Genomic DNA, 17,208 nt, shown 5'->3' with positions numbered 1-17,208 from the left:
ATAATTGCTTACAATCGCGCAAACGTTGAAACATACATTTGAATCAGTCGGTGACGAAAATAAGCAAAAAAAAAAAACAACAAAAAACAAAAAAACAAAAAACAAACAAAAACAACAACAACAACAGTCAAAGCAAAGGAACTGATCAGGCTGAGTTATCATATGTGGCTACCACACCAGTATTGATACCGACGATGAGGCTGATAATAAACTCGTGTTACTGTGACTGTAGTTGTTGCTGTTAATTAATTTCCCATTATGATTTAACGACACAGTCCTCCATTTTTTTTAAAAAAAGGGGAAAAACGAACAAAACACACAAAAATACACTGGGATGCTGTTCCGTTTTACTCTCAAGAACTCAAGAAATTCTCGGCATAATTTTCCGAGTTTTAGACAATTCCGAGGAAGCATTTTTTTTCTGTAAAAAAAGTGCCTCGAAACCTTTTAATGGAAAACGGTACTCCCAGTACAATGTCCTTATTCTTTTCTTATTTGTTTCTTTTTAACTTGGATTTTTTTTTGGTTACAGTTTTATAAAGTTTTACTGGCAAAATTCTAATTCAGAGTCATGCAAGCACTGAGAAGAATCGAGCCCACTGTTTTCCGGACAGCTATTTGGTAAACTTTAATCATCTTTATACTGTATTTGGCTTCTGGGTATCTATGCCTTCGTACAGCATGTTAGAATATTTGGGTTAAAATTAGAAGTGAACTATCTCTTATAACTCAAATGTGTGAGTGGCAACACATGTATTTTATATATGTTTTATGTACTATATATTTGTATTTTGTTGATGAGATGTAAATGAACTAAATAGATAAATAAACATTTGTCTGCATAATTAGCAAAAAAAAAAAAAAATAGTCCATGTGCAATCTACTCTACTGCTCCTGTTTTATGTAAAGTACTGTGTGATCACGTTATCTGCCTTTATCTTTACACCTCAAAAGTCAACTATACAATGATATCTTTAAGTAGGTGTGAAACTGCATTCAAGTGTCTCTAATAATTATTACTTTCCCTCGGTTAAATTTAAACAAGTGGTCGTAGGGTATTAATATTAAGGGATATATTCAGAGAAATTGACCTCTCTATTTGATTTAAGGATACTTTAGATCGGTGAACAACACAAGTTAAAGGATTAGAACCAGTTGAAACGTTCCACGTGTAAGTTTCGTAATTTATTTTCTTCAGTTCTTCTTTACATCGTATACAAAAAAGTGAACCAGTGTTCTCAGTTGCAATTTAAACAGCTTCGAAGCATAGAATAAAACCAAACCAACCTTGTCCAAAATAGTTTTGTTGAACGTCCATGTTCATAATATTAAAACAGAATCCAATCAACATCAGTATAGTAATTACATAATACCATGTTGAGGGTACCTTTGCTTGTTTCTATACGTAAATTTTGAATGTTATATGCCAACAAACAAAATGTGCGCATTAAAACAAGTAAAGGTATATCTTGAAAATGGAACTATGTTATTACTATACTAATGTTGGTCGAATTCTGTTTTCATTTGCGTATTATTATGTGGGACCTCATTTGACATAAGTTACAATAGTCTCTCTTAATAAGTTTAGTACAGTGAAACACCGCTCGCTCGAGCATCGATGACTCGAGCACCCGGGCTCGCTCGAGCAATTGATATGGTCCCCGCCGATTTCCTTCTATTTTCTATGTGAAATTACCATGGCTGGGTCGAGCATCGATAACTCGATCGCTCGAGCATGACACCTGGTCCCTGTGTATTAATTTATACTTCGTTTCTTCTGGTAAACTCGAGCAGAGGTGTCACAATTTTTACAGTCAGAATGTATTGGTTAATTAAACATTTTCACACACCGTGAGAATTGCGTGGTCTACTCCCCAACTATCTTAAATGTTTGTTTGTCGGTATATTTCATCTTATAATGAGATTAATTATTGATAAAAGGTTGAAGAAAAGTTTTATTGATCAAATTTCGATCAGTTTCTGATTACTTAAAACATCTTTTCTGCAGGATCGAGAAGATAGTTATGAGATCTTAGTATTTTAATCAGCAGTTGTTTGCATGCAAATGAAGGAAATAATAAAGCCTTTTCATAAAATTGAGACGATAATTCTGATATGCACTTGTTGAAAAATAAAAATAAAATAAGTCTTAGTTGTTTCTTCACAAGTGCCATTTACAAATTACATATTGAAACGTCTATCATAGATAATGTATTAAGTTATTTGGTACTTCATGTATTTTTGTTCACTTTTTCTAAAAATGATTTTGTTGTTGCTGTTTTATTTTGTTTATTCTTTTTTTCTCAACTCAAAGCCTTTAAGCTGGAGCAATGATATAAAAATCTTCTTCCCAGCTTTAAGTGATCTGGCACCAATTTCACGAAAAAAACTTAACTAAGTGTGTTATTTCAAATGCTTGTTTTGCCCTTTCTGTGTTTTTAATGTTAGCTTTTTCATCTGTATCAGAACCGTAAAATATTATGTCTATTTCATAGATCAATACACAACAACTCTGAATTTTACAGGAAACGAAAATATAGCAATAAGAAATATACTTAAGCAAATACCTAACTTTCCCATTATAGCCATTATAGCTTGAAATAATAAATAATAAAAATAAGACAAATACTACTAACCATAGTACAATTTAGCTACAAATACATTGGTACAGAACAAATCAACATTACATAACAACAACTTAAGCAATAGCATGATTTTAAAATAACAGACTTAACTAAGTTATTGATTTTAAGATAACAGACTTAGCCTAACTATGAAGGCAATTAGTTAAGTTTATTTGTGAAATTGGGGCCTGTAATATTAGAATCTATGCGATTACAATGTGAATTTTAGCAAAACGTTGTTACATTATATTTAAGATGTTCCTTGCATCTTCTTTGTGCTTATTTTGCTTGATAATGAAAGATATAAATCAGTTTCTTTTAATTTAATGCATTTGTGGTGTTATAAAGGTCCTTGTTGGTAGATAAATACAATGGGCTTGAATTAAGCCAAAACAAGGAATTGAGAAGCAAATATTGGTATAAATTGAATTAAAATGCTTTAGACACTTAATTCATCATAATATATTATCAGTGTCTTCTAATTTAGACTCTGATTTAGTTTATACAGAAGGATGCTACCGCTTTCAGTGAAAATTTGCGTTGCGTCATCTTGTCCCAGTGACACAGTCTTCACTTGTTGTTTTTTTGACTTAGTAACTTAGTCTAAGTTACTCAGTTTTGGAAATTAATAGGTTATTTACCGTACAGTAAATTAGCAATATGTTCTATACAAAATTATCAATCTTCGGAGAGCTGTAACACACTCGTGTAACACATACTGTAGCCAAGACCACTTTAAAAGAGAATTACTAATGTCTGTCCCACCTAATTTTAGATCATAAGATAATTAAGATAAATTTTATTTTAAGTCGGCAAGACAGAAAAATTTTGGACCTTTGATAATTTATTTATATTGTATATAAAATTGTCAAAAATGACATCGTTAATACCAGAAGGTTAATATATGACCCAGATTCGGACAATTTTACAACCTTTCCAGCTGTCATATTTTCATTTTGGAAGTGTCTAGCTACCGGACGACTAGCAAATCCTCAGGGGATTTTCTAGCCGTCTGGTAATTGATTTGTTAATGAATTAGTAATGATTTTATATAGTTTTAAATGTTATTTAATTAAGATATCAATACTTATCTGATTTTTCAATCAATAAAACGAATGAGATCGTGTTTGTATATTCTATTTTTAGAAATGATAAAACATTGTTCGCCGAACGTCCATGTTATTTTGTAAAAGTGATGTTTTTCTAACAGCCTAAACTTTAATTCTTAAAACACAAAATATATTTGTTTTGAAGAATAGAAAGCTTATAAAACAAGCAATTCATTAATTAATTTTGACATTATTTCGAAATAAAATGGATTAATTATAAACGCTTAACTACTGTTTTACTAAAAGTTTTGAACATCACACTGCCGCTATGGAATGTCATTTGAAACAGTTATTCATTAAAAAATATTTGAATACTAAATATGAAAATTGTAAGTAGAATCTATTTCAAAACTGTTTTAATTTTGAAAATCCAGTGAAAAAGTTGTTAAAAATTAAATATTCCGAAAATAAAAGCCATCAGATGAACAGATTTTAATGAGTGACGTCTCGGCGATCTCACCATTATTGATTTCGGCAAACTTCCGTTTTATCGGCTGATTAATGCAGTGATTTATTGTAAATCTTCAATATGTATTCACTCAAAACTTTGCAGATAACTATCGATATCTTAAGTAAATAACATTAAAACTAAATAAAATCATTATTTATTCATTCGGAAATCTATTACCGGACGGCTAGAAAATCTCCCGAGGATTTGCCTAGAATGCAGGCTAGGCGTCCGGTTACCGGACGGCTAGACACTTCCTTTCATTTTTAATGCAAGATCCACGAAATGTTACCTGAATCAAGTTCATGCAATTCTTTGATTTAACAAAACGCGAATTTGTTTGTATCTAAAAATAAACTGAACACGTCACTGAGGCCCGAAAGAGGGTACGTAAAAGGAACGTTTTTAGTGTGTTGCATGACCCGGAATTTCGGACAGTAAGAAAACGCTAATTATCGTCATTTCTGTCTTGGAGAATCACTTTTAGGTCGATGTCAATGATAAAATCACGCATTTTCCAAGTAGATATGTCATGCATTTTCCAAAGAGTGCAATATTTTTAAAAATACCTTCTGAACAAAACAGTATGTATATGTGGCGAAAAATGATCTATTTCGTAATATTGTTTTTTCTTAGAGCACAGTGAGTAGCTGGTCACTCTACAAGCTCAGTAGAATCTGGGCTGGTCACTCTACAAGCTCAGTAGAATCTGGGCTGGTCACTCTACAAGCTCAGTAGAATCTGGCCTCAGAAGCTTTTACTAGCATACTTGAATTAAAGGTTCGATTATCTGAGGAGGTATATATTCAATAAACATAATTATGAACATTCAAAGTGGACAAGAATTTAGTATCATTTAATGCCTCCTGTACAATATAAGGTTTGAGATGCGTTATTTATTCATTTATTTTATTTATTTATTTATTTTTATCTTTTACCATATCTATTCTAGTTTCATTTGCACTGCAGAACTATTTTTTTGGGAATGTGTAAAAAGAAGTACACAACTTTTACAAAATAAATTTACACACTGTATCCAACCATGCGCCTTCCAATTAACGAAATTTCAATTAGTTTTGAATAATTTACAGAAATGGCTCATAACTGGGGACTCAGTTTATGATAGGAATATATTTGGTGGCAGAGCGTATTGAAACTAGCAGAGATCTAGATCTAGACATAAAGTAAAGACGTCATAAATACAGGTCATCAAGATGATGATGTCAATGTCTTGTGAGGTGAAGTTTAGGTAAGAAATACGACTACATATACTTAGATTGGCTTTTGAAACTGAATAGGGAATTTTATTTGCTTGATTATTTGAAGAGTAAGAAGAGCTATTGGACTCAACCATGCATCCATATAGGCATCCCAGTTTGGAAAAGTTTTTATATGTAAGCTGGTATCTCAAAAAACCACTTGTAGGAATGGATTGAAACTTCACACAATTATTCACTGTGGTAAATTGACCTACATTTCACAGATTCCATAACTACTCTGTTTTGCTTATTTTTACATTTTTGTATGTACAATGTAAGCTGGTATCTCAGCACCCACTAATGGGAATGGATTGAAACTTCACACACTTGTTCACTGTGATGATTTGACATGCATTGCACAGGGTTCATAGCTCTACCTTGCATCTTTACAAAATTATGCCCCTTTACCGACTTAGTAAATTTTTGGTTAGTTTTGTATATATGCATGTAAGCTGGTAACTTGGTACCCACTAATGGGATTGTACTGAAACTTTTCAAACTTGTCCACTGTGATGATCTGATGCCACTTTTTTTACTTTTTCATTCATTCAATTTACAAGACTGTTGAATTGTTGAGCATTGCTGTCCTCTGACATCATTCTCTTGTTTTGTTTCTCTTACTACGCCCTCGTGAAAATATTCTGCGAACGTATAACTTCTTTCTGTGTATTAATAACATAAAAACATGGTTTTTCTATACATTATTTCTTAAATATGTGATACATGAAGATCACTTTTGGAAAATGTTCTAACCATTTTGTCGTGAATTTAGTGCTGTCCCAGAAACATAGTTTTTATTAGCTCGACTATTCGAAGAATAGTCTAGCTATTCTACTCACCCTGGCGTCGGCGTCGGCGTCACACCTTGGTTAAGTTTTTGCATGCAAGTACATACAGCCATCAATTAAAGGCATATAGCATTGAAACTTATTTTTTCTTTTTCTAGGTCAATTACCAACCTCTCTGGGTCAAGTCCCATAACTCTGACATGTATTTTGAGCAAATTATGCCCCCTTTTGGACTTAGAAAATTTTGGTAAAAGTTTTACATGCAAGTTACTATCTCCAAAACTAATGCAGATATTGAATTGAAACTTCACATGTGTCTTCGGGGTTATAAAACTAGTTGATAGCAGCAAGTCCCATAACTCTGACCTTCATTTTGGCCAAATTATGCCCCCTTTTGGACTTAGAAAATTCTGGTTAGTTTTGCGTGCAAGTACATACAGCTATTTCTAAAAGGCATGTAGATTTGAAACTTATTTTTTCTTTTTTCTAGATCAATAACCAACCTCACTGGATCAAGTCCCATAACTCTGACATGTATTTTGAGCAAATTATGCCCCCTTTTAGACTTAGAAAATTTTGGTTAAAGTTTTACATGCAAGTTACTATCTCCAAAAACTAATGCAGATATTGATTTGAAACTTCACACGTGTCTTCGGGGTTATAAACTAGTTGATAGCATCAAGTCCCATAACTCTGACTTTCATTTTTGCCAAATTATGCCCCCTTTTGGACTTAGCAAATTCTGGTTAAAGTTTTGCATGCAAGTACATATAGCTATTACTAAAAGGCATATAGATTTTGAAACTTATTTTTTCTTTTTCTGATCAATTACTAACCTCACTGGATCAAGTCCATAACTCTTACATGTATTTTGAGCAAATTATTCCCCTTTTTGGACTTAGAAAATCCTGGGTTAAAGTTTTGCGTGCAAGTACATACAGCAGTTACTAAAAGGCATATATTTTGAAACTTATTTTTTCTTTTTCTGAAAATTAAAAACCTACTGGGTCAAGCCCCATAACTTGGCTGTTTTTTGGGGGCAAATACCCCCCTTTTGGGGACTTTAAAAATTTGGTTAAATTTTTACATGCGGTTTCTATCCCCAAAAACAATGAGATTTTGAATTAAAGCTTCAATGTGCCTTTGGGGTTAAAATAGTTGATGCGCAAGTCTTAATGATTGTTTTGGTAAAATTTTAACCCTTTTGAACCAAAAAACTTTTTTGTATTTAACTTTTTGGGAAATTTTTTCCTGTTTCTGGGAAAATATTTGAATAGTCGAGCTTGGTGTTTTTCGGCAGCTTTGTTGTTTTTTTTAGCTGACTATTCATGAATGTAGAGTTTTGGATCCCCCATGCGTGGGTCCGCCCCGCGCCCCGTTTGGTTACGTTTTGTATGAAAGCTGGTATTCAGAACCCATTGGGGGAATGGATTAAAAACTTCACACACTTTTCACTGTGATAAACTGACTTATATTGACAGGTAATTACCTCTATTTTGTTTTTTTTAAAATTATGCCCCTTTTTTTGACTTAAAAATTTTTTGGGTTTAAAGGTTTTGTATGTAAGCGGGTATTCAGTACTCACTAATTAGAAGGATTGAAACTTCACACTTGTTACTGTCATAATCTGACAGCACAAAGCGGTCCTAACTTTATTTTCCTTACTTACAAAATTATCCCCCTTTTTAAACGTGAAATTTTGGTTAATTTTTTTGTATGTAAGGTGGTATTCAGTACCTAATGGGAAAAAGATTGAAACTTCACACACTTGAAAATTTGTATGATTGCATGCAGTGAAAAGGGGTCAATAATAATTGATTTTACAAAATTTGCCCTTTTTGGGTTAAATTCTTATATGTAAGGGGGTATCTCAGTCCCAATAAGGGAATGGATTGAAACTTCAAAATTGCCACTGTCATGGCTGAAAGCTATGCGGTTCCTCCCTATTTTGTTTTTTCCCCCCGAAGGGGGATATGTTTTAAACCCCATCTGTCGGTCTGTCAGTCTTTGTCGGTCTGTCGTCGGTCTGTCAGTCTGCCGCAATTTTTGTGTCCGGTCCATATCTTTGTCATGATGGTGGATTTTCAAATAATTTGGGCATGAATGTGTCCCCACAGTAAGACGAGTGTGCGGCAAGCCCCAGGTCCTTTGCTAAAGGTCAAGGTCACACTTAAAATAAAGGATGGCTTTGAGGGGCGTGCCCGGTCCATATCTTTGTCATGGAGGGGATGGATTTTCAAATAATTTGGGCATAAAGGGTTCCCACAGTAAGAGACTTGTCGCCCCAAAGCCCCAGGCCCGTGCTCAAAGGTCAGGTCAACTTAGATGTTAAAGGATAGTGCATTGATGGGCGGGCCGGCCCATTCTTTTTTTCGATTGAGGGTTTTCAAAATAATTGGGCAGAATGTGTCCCACAGTAGCGACGTTTTTGCGCGCAAGACCCAGGCCCATAGCTCAAAGGTCAGTCACACTTAGACATTAAAGGATAGTGCATGTGGGCTTGCCCGGGCCCCTATCTTTGTCTGGGATGGATTTCAAATGTTGGGAAAGAACGGTTTTTACCACAGTAATGACTTGTCACACGCAAGACCCGTCCGTACCCAAAAGGTAAGGTCACACTTGAGTTAAAGGTATTTTTCAGATAGTGCATTGAGGGGTGTCTGGCCATATCTTGTCATTTGCGGTTTTTAAATATCTAGCTGAATGTTGACACGTAAGGACGTGTGGCGCAAGCCCCCGCTCGTAGGTCAAAGGCCAAAATCTACAGGGCCCATAATATTCTTCAAGTGCCATCGGGGATTTGTCATCCTAGGGAGACGCTCTTGTTTAAAAAATTTGCCCATTTTTGGGTTTTTCTTTACTCATTCGACAAGGCTGTTGAATAGTCGAGCGTTGCTGTCCTCCGACAGCTCTTGTTGTCCAATATTCTAGGGTGCGTGCCAAGACAAGACCTGGAGAGACAGTATGCATTGTGGGAGATTCTCCGAAACTTGGACAGTGGGACCCGCACCATGCAGTTACCATGAGAAGAGAAACAAAGAAACATGTTCCATCAGATAAAGATTTTACAGAGTGGTTTGAGGAATGTTCAGAAGATGGGTGAGCGTTTGTTTTGAGAAGAAAATATTCAGAAGCACAACCAACAAAATAGCAGTTCAGTACGGAAAGCTTCACCTTTAAATTTCATTGAATTGTCGTTGTAAATAAATTTGGGAAATGTTCTTGTTCATTTTGGAAAATTTGGATCAGTGTTACTTTGAAGGACGGGGGGGGTCTTTTTAAAGATGTAAAGGGAGAAAAATTTTGTACAGGAATGTTTCCCATTTTTAAAGGGTTTGAAAATATATTGAGCCGTGCCAGGGGGGAAAACCAAAATAGGGCTTTGGACCAGCATGGATCCAGACCAGCCTGCGATTGCGATCGGGTCGGACCCATGCTGTTCGCTTTTAACCCTATGCAATTGAAAAACCGTTAGCAAACAGCTTGCGCGGTTTCGCAGGCGGTTGGACCCATGCTGGTCGCAAAGCCAAAATTTTGGTTTTTCTGGCACGGCTCATAGGGCGTTTGCCTAATGAGGCATATTCTTTTTATTAAAAAGGAAATGCTTGTTTATTTTATTATTTTGAATTTTCATTGAAATCAGTTTGTATGGGCTAAATTCACTCTCAAATTTAATGGGGGAAGTAGAATGCTACTTCGCGTTCCAAAAATATTTTTTTTTTTGGGCCCCCTGGAGATGAATGTTTTCATTCTTTTTAAAGATTGCTGCCCATTTTTCTGTACATGAGTTCTGAAAATAATTCTGAAAATATGGTTAATAAATCACCCTACAAGATGACATGTGGAAAATTTAGGCCCTTCCTGAATTAAGATGACATGTTGGCAATTTAGGGCTTTCGGGTTTAAGGAGTTCTTCATCATCTTCTACAAAATCTTTTTTTCAAAGTTTTAAAAACATTGCAAATAATTGTTTTAGACTGTAGAAACTGTGGTCAAAATTTTAAAAAATCAAGTACTGTGTATATGCTAGTCAATTCAATTACTTTTTTAGTTTAAAAACCTTGTCTTGACCTAGATTGTGACACTGTCCTTTGTTACTGATGCTTGTTTTTTAAATTTCTTATGAGATCTTATAATTACCATAGGTAATACAAAAGAATACAGTAACTGTTTTTCTGTGAATGGCTTTGTAAGGAGTTTTCCTCAATGCATATTGATTGCCTTACTCATTATTGTGTTTCAGAGACATCTGGTCAAAGACTGTATTTTTAGACGGGTATGACAGCCACTACTACCGCTATTTCATCTGTCGAATTACTCAGTCAGATAGCGAGGATGACTCTGGACGTATTGTACTAGTGAAGTTTTGGGAGGGGCATATTAAGCCACGCTGTTTAGCCCAAAAAAGGTAAATAATAGGATTAAGCTGTTAGATGCTACTCAAAAATGGTATGAACTATTAAAAATTGTTTCCCTAGAGGTTTTTAAATTTTTTGGTTGTTGTTGTTTTTATTTTTTTTCCAATTTTGGGGGGGTCATATGGTGACTTCACAGTTTTTTTAGGAGGAAAAAACCCCCAGTTGACCCTCCAGGCATTGTTTCAGACAGGGACTAGCACCTGGAAAGAATAATTGACCTTCCATAAGGTAGCTGGATGGGCTTCCTATAAAAAAATTTTTTTTACCCTGGGCAGGTTTAAAAACCCCACGAGCGGGGGCTGTGGTGAGTCAGTGATGAAAAGCTCAGCCAAGAGTCTCTTTTAATTTAATAACCCTGAAAGGTGGTTATTCATTGTATTCAGAGTTCACACTGATGTTTTTAGCTCACCTGAACCATAGGTTTAGGTTTGACTACTAATATAGGTGGATGGGGTGTGTCAATTTCCAATGTTGGGCAGACATTGCCCACAAGTTTCTAAACATCCCCGAATGCTTGCAGTTACACCAAAAAAATTGTCTGTGGCCCCCTGGTAGTTTTCCCTCTCTCAAATTTATTAAATGTTCCGCTTGATTCCTTTTAGGATTGGCTAGGCTAAAAATAGAAACCATTCAAAAACCTTAGAAATGTCGATGGACCTCATCAGATTTTGGTTTTTAGCATCTTAAAGGGGTTTTTCGCTTTTTTTCAAATGGGTGGCCAAAAGGGCTTTTGAGTGTAGAGCTTAAAACAGAAATACCTTTAAACAGCTTTTTTTCAAGAACTGCGTGATGGATCTGCATCAATCTTGGCAATGGTTCCTAATTTGATAATTTTGTTTTGGACATTTAGGAAAGGAAAAGTTTTGTTTTCTCGGGGGAAAAAAATACTTCGCAACAATTTCAAAGGGAAAAGAAGCCTTGCAAAATTTTTGGGGGGACTTTTGCCGTGTAAAAAATTTTTTTTCAAGCAATGCTTGAGTACTGTTCCCGTGGTAGTTGAAGCCATAACGCACATAAAAAAATTTTAATCATTAAAATTTTCAATTTTAATTTTGTAGGCAACATACTGGACAAAATAAAACAAAAAAATTAATTGAAGTTTTTTCTAACAGGTAAGTTTAACAGAAGAATATGCTGATCATGTGGTAAGTATGTTGTAATAAAGGTTTTCAGAAAAGAATTCAACATACGGGTGACGCATTTCAAAATTTTGACAACACTATAAATAAAAGGTCATCTTAAATAAATTGTTCATGTCAAGCTTTTTGTATGATAAGAGATAGTGAATGTATTCTGTGCAGTGTTACCTTAGATGGTTGAAACCAGTATTTTTTTTGAAATTGTATGTTAAGTTTGTGTCTTTACACCCCTTGGCAGAGCTGAGTTGGCTCCCCAGAAAGCGGGCCCCTTGTACATTTTTTAATGAAAATAAAAAAAAGATGGAAAAAAGTTCAGATTTTACAAAAAAGGGACTTTTCTAGGTCAGTGTGTGTTTTTTTTCCTTTTTTCTGCAACTTTTTGTATGAATTTTTCCCTGACATGCAATAATTTATTTAAGATGGTCTTAAAGAGTAAAGACATAATGATAAAATTTCATATTACAGTTCAGTGCCGAACTTCAGGACGGGCTTTGGTGGGATTTCATGTGTTTTAAATCAAAAGTAGTTTAATATTCAGGTTTACATTTGTGTCATCATTTCTAGAAGGTACACAATTTTCAATTTCAGTGGCTATGGCAAATCTGGCTGCAAGTATCACTCAGGAACCAGATGTGTTTGGGAATTTCGGTAAGATCTTCATAATTGCTAGATCACATATTGAAAAATGATTTGAAAAGGTCAAAAAGTATTGGTTACATTTACTATAGAGTGAATATCTTATGTCAAAAAATGTTTCATTTTGTGATGATTCATTAAGAGAAAAACACTTTATTAGCTACGGTATTTGTTTTTTGTAATATCAGTCGCAGAAAATTTTCTTGTTAGCTATCTGACATTGGTGATTATATCGTCGCTTTAAAGTTTTGTTTGCAATTTGATATTGTAAAATTTTTCAGTCAGCATTTACAGCTTTGTTATATGCCTGAAGGGACGTGTTATGACGCTGGTGTCCGTCTGTCCGTCTGTCTGTCCGAACCAACGAATGAACATTTGTTGGGTATAGAGAACAAAAGAACAATAGGGGACGGTTTTTTTATTCAAACGTAGTGTTTATTAGGGGACTTTTTGTAGCATATTGGGTACTTTTTAGCTTCTATTCGGAAGGGAAAAGTCTAGCTATTTACTACCCCGGCGTCGGGTCACCTTGGTTTAAATTTTTTCTGCAAATACATACGTTATTTAAAGGGATTTAGCTTTGAATTATTTATTCTTTTTCTGGTCAATTACCAACCTCAGGGTCAAATTCTAACTCTAAAAATGTTTTTTAGCAAATTATGCCCCCCTTTTGACTTAGAAAAAATTTGGTTAAGTTTTCATGCAAGTTACTATCTCCAAAAACTAATGCAGAATTTAATTGAAACTTACATGTGTTTCGGGGTTATAAAACTAGTTGATGCACCAAGTCCATAACCTTTCCTTTATTTTGGCCAAATTATGCCCCCTTTTGGACTTAGAAAAATTGGGTAAATTTTGCGTGAATACATACAGCTTTACTAAAAAAGGGATATAGATTTGAAAATTATTTTTTTTTTTTTCTAGATCAATTACCAACCTCACTGGGTCAAGTCCAAACTCTGATGTATTTTGGGCAAATTTTGCCCCCCTTTTGGGGGCTTAGAAAATTCTTGTTTAAAATTTTGCTGCAAGTCCTACAAACCTTATTTCAAAGGCATAAAAATTGGAAAATTTTTTTTTTTTTTTTCTGTCAATTACCTACATCACGGGTCCCAAATGCCATAAACTTGAAAAGATTTTGGGCAAATTTTTGCCCCCCCCTTTTTGGGCTTGAAAATCCTGGTTTAAAGTTTTACTGAAAAATTTCTTCTCCAAAACTACTAAAATATTAAATTGAAACTTCACAGGCTTTGGGGGTTTTAAAATAGTTTATAGATCAAGTCCCATAACTTGATATGCTTTTGGTCAATTTTGTCCGCTTTCGAATTAAAAAACTTTTATATTTAACATTTGGGAATAATTTCCCGTTCTGTGACAATTTTCGAAAAAGTCGAGCTTGGGTGTTTACGGACAGCTTTGTTTAAAAAAAGAATACCCAAAAAAGGTCCCTTGTAGGAAACGTCCGTCCGTCTGTCCCTTAGCAATTTCTGTCCACTTTTTCTCTTTAAACCCCTTTTAAAAATTTTTAAGGAAATTGAACAAAGTTCACCACACCGAGACAACGTGCGAGACAGTTTTGGAAAAGTCTTTCTTCAAGGTCAAAGGGCACACTTTGGGTCAAAGGTCATATCAGTTTGTTTCGTGTCCGTCTGTAATCTTGAACCCCCTTTGGGGTTTCAAAGCAACTTTAACAAAATGTTTTCCAAAACAAGCAATGGCAGGGCTGTTCCAGATGATCGCTTCAAGGTCAAGGTCACACTTAGGGGGCAAAGGTCATATCAGTTTGTTTCGTTTTCCCCTCTGAAATCTTGAACGTGGAAAGGGTTTCAAGAAAATTGGGAGAAAGTTCACCCACCCGAAATGTGCAGGGCATGTAACGGAAAGACTTGCTTCAAGTTCAAAGGTCAACTTAAGGGTCAAAGGTCATATATGATTTCTTTGTGTTAATGCTCTGCTTTTCAGTGCTCTTGTTTTTTTTTGGCGATCTTTTTAGCCACCCCGCACGAAAAATGATAAGGTGAAACTTTGTGACCCCTTTTGTCGTCGTTGCGTCAAAAATTTGTAAAAAAAAACTTTTCTTGAAAAAAATTGGGCGAAATTTCACCAAAATTCACGGAATGTCCTTGGGGGGCCCCCTTTCAAAAAATTTTCAAAGTTTTAATTCCATGCAGAAATCTGGTTGATGGCAACCGAAGGAAAAACTTTAAAAAATCTTCTCCCCAAAAACCGAAGCCCTAGATCTTAGATTTGGAGGAAGCATTGCTCTACCAATTTGTTAAATCATGACCCCGGGGGCAAAATTGACCCCCCCCCAGGGGTCATTTATTTTACATGGGAAAATTTTAAAAAACTTCTTCTCAAAAACCAGAAGCCTAGAACTTAGAATTTTGGGGTGAAGCATGCCCAGTGGCCCCTTCAAGTTTTTCAATCATGACCCCCGGGGGCAAAAATTTACCCCGCCCGGGGTATTGATTTTACATAGGAAAATTAAAATTTTTTTTTAAATAAAAACCCGAAGGGGCCCAGAGCTTAGTATGTCACATGTGCATTGCCCGTAGACCTTACAAAAATTTTTTCAAATCTGCCCCCCCGGGGGCAAAAATTGACCTTGCCCGGGGGCACTTTATTTTTCATAGGAAAATTTTTCAAATTTTTTAAAAAAAATACCGAAGGCCTAGGCTTAGTATATACATGTAGATTTCCTAGTGGGACCTTTCAAAATTTTTTAAATCTTTACCCCGGGGTCAAAATTGACCCGCTCCCGGGGTCACTTGATTTTACATAGGAAAATCTTCAAAAATTTTCTAAGAATAAACCAGAAGGCCCCAGAGCTTAGATTATCACTGTAGCATTGCTGAGCCCCTTTCAAAATTTGTTCAAATCTTTTACCCCCGGGGTCAAAATTGACCCCGCTCCAGGGGTCATGATTTTCATAGGAAAATCTTAAAAAATCTTCTTCTCAAAAAAAGAAGCCTGAGCTTGTATTTGAATGTAGCATTGCTAGTGGGCCTTACTAAAATGTTTAAATATGACCCCGGGGTAAAAATTTACCCCGCCCCGGGGGACTTGATTTATTTAAAGGAAAAATTTTAAAAAAATTTCTAAAAATAAACCAGAGGGGCTCGTGCTTAGAATTTTCCCTGTAGCATTGCCAGTGCTCTACAAAAATTTGTTCAAATCATGACCCAGGGGGCAAAAAATTTACCCTCCCAGGGGTCACTTAATTTTAATAGGAAAAAAACTTCAAAATATTTCTAAAAAAAACCCGAAGGGCCTGAGTTAAGATATTTCACTTGTGCATGCTAGGGGCCCTTTCAAAATTTGTTCAAAACATTCCCCCGGGGGGTTTTTAAAAATTTGGGGGCACTTATTTTAATAGGAAAATTCTTAACAAAAATTTCTAAAAATAAAACCCGAAAGGCTAGGTTTTGATATTTGACTGTAGCCTTTTTAGTGACTTCTAAAATTTGTTCAAATCATGCCCCCCGGGGGAAATTGACCCCGCCCCCCTGGGGTTACTTGATTGTCATAGAAAAATCTTTTAAATTTTCTAAAATAAAACCCGAAGAGCTTTGTATTTGAATGTAGCATTGCCCAGGGACCCCTACAAAAAAAATTTTTAAATCCTGACCCCCCTGTCAAATTGACCCGCCCGGGGGTTCTTTATTTTATGTTACTATAAATACTTATTTAGTAACTTCTTTATTATTTTATGTTGGGAAAAACCGAGACCCCTTTTTGTGGTAAAACATGGAGGTACTCAATTTTTAGGTGTATTTTGACTATCTGTCCTTTAAAAAAATTTCAATATATTTACTCAGATTCTTTTTTTGATCTTGATTATGATTTTTTTACCTTCCTGTCCCGAAGTGCAAAAGATAAAAGGTGAGCGAAAAAGGGGCCCTTTTTGGGCCCCCTTGTTTGTTCACTTACCAAAAATTTTTTTTAAATTTTTCCTTTTAGTTACTTTAAAAAGTTTTTTGAAAATTTTTTTTATTGGGGTAGGGAAAAACCCCAGTATTTTCTGTGGACAAATGGATGGTACTCTAATTTTTAGGGTTTTTTTTAATACCCGTACCTATAGGATTTTTTTTTTGTGGACTTTGAATATTTTTTTGTGGACTTAGATTTGTTTTTGTCACTGAGCACGAAGTGTCACGGTGAGCTTTTGTGACGCCCCGTGCATCGGTCGTGTCTGTCGTCGTCCGGTCAAAAATTTACTGTTACACTTAGAGGTCACAATTTTGGCCTAAACTTAATGAAAATTGGTCAGAATTTACCCTCAAAAAAACTTTGGGGAGCTCGATATTGGGTCATCTGGGGTCAAAAACTAGGGGCACCAGGTCAAATCAAAAGGAAAAACTTGTTAACACTTGAAAAATCACAATTTTGGCCCCAAAATTAATGAAACTTAGTCAGAAGTGACCTCAATAAAATCTTGCATGAGTCGATATTGGGGGCATCTGGGGTCAAAAACTAGGTCCCAGTTTAAATCAAAGGAAAAGTTTTTTAAAACTCAGAGGTCACAATTTTGGCCCAATCTTAAAGAAACAGGTTTAGAATGTTACCCCCAATAAAATTTGGGTCGATATTGGGATTGGGGGGTCAAAAAAAATAGGGGCACCAGGTCAAACAAGGAAAAAAACTTGTTAACATTAGGGTCACAATTTGGGCCCCCCCTTAATGAAATTTGGGAATGTTACCTTAATAAAATCTTGGGTGAGTTTTTATTGGGCATTGGGGGCAAAAAAATAGGTCACAGGTCAAATCAAAGGAAAAGCTTGTTT

At 35.2% G+C, this 17,208-nt stretch overlaps 2 protein-coding genes across 2 annotated transcripts in view; both read left to right on the top strand.

Annotated features, from left to right (window-relative positions):
* Nucleotides 1-1,016: 1,016 nt before the first annotated feature.
* LOC128548765 (uncharacterized) lies at nucleotides 1,017-11,966 on the top strand. Its single transcript, XM_053524198.1, has 5 exons — nucleotides 1,017-1,171; nucleotides 5,273-5,430; nucleotides 9,160-9,327; nucleotides 10,472-10,636; nucleotides 11,948-11,966. The coding sequence occupies exons 2-5, from the start codon at nucleotides 5,396-5,398 to the stop codon at nucleotides 11,964-11,966; spliced, it is 387 nt and encodes a 128-aa protein (XP_053380173.1). The 5' UTR covers nucleotides 1,017-1,171; nucleotides 5,273-5,395.
* A 168-nt stretch (nucleotides 11,967-12,134) lies between these two features.
* Nucleotides 12,135-17,208, top strand: part of LOC123551895 (glycerophosphocholine phosphodiesterase GPCPD1-like) — a 69,549-nt gene continuing 64,475 nt past the window's right edge. Inside the window, exon 1 of the mRNA XM_053525070.1 lies at nucleotides 12,135-12,433. Coding sequence (XP_053381045.1) covers nucleotides 12,379-12,433 — 55 coding nt within the window. The 5' untranslated portion in view covers nucleotides 12,135-12,378. The remainder of the gene's footprint in view (nucleotides 12,434-17,208) is intronic.

This window comes from Mercenaria mercenaria, chromosome 15 (genome assembly GCF_021730395.1).
Source record: "Mercenaria mercenaria strain notata chromosome 15, MADL_Memer_1, whole genome shotgun sequence".
NCBI lineage: Eukaryota > Metazoa > Mollusca > Bivalvia > Venerida > Veneridae > Mercenaria > Mercenaria mercenaria.
The sequence above is the reverse complement of the archived record's forward strand: the minus strand, read 5'-3'. Positions and strand labels throughout refer to the sequence as shown.

Coding starts and splice junctions, on each gene's coding strand:
- LOC128548765 (XM_053524198.1), top strand. CDS start 5,396: ATGATGATGTCAATGTCTTGTGAGGTGAAGTTTAG. Junction 5,431..9,159: donor TCTTGTGAGGTGAAGTTTAG/GTAAGAAATACG, acceptor CCAATATTCTAG/GGTGCGTGCCAAGACAAGAC. Junction 9,328..10,471: donor GAGGAATGTTCAGAAGATGG/GTGAGCGTTTGT, acceptor ATTGTGTTTCAG/AGACATCTGGTCAAAGACTG.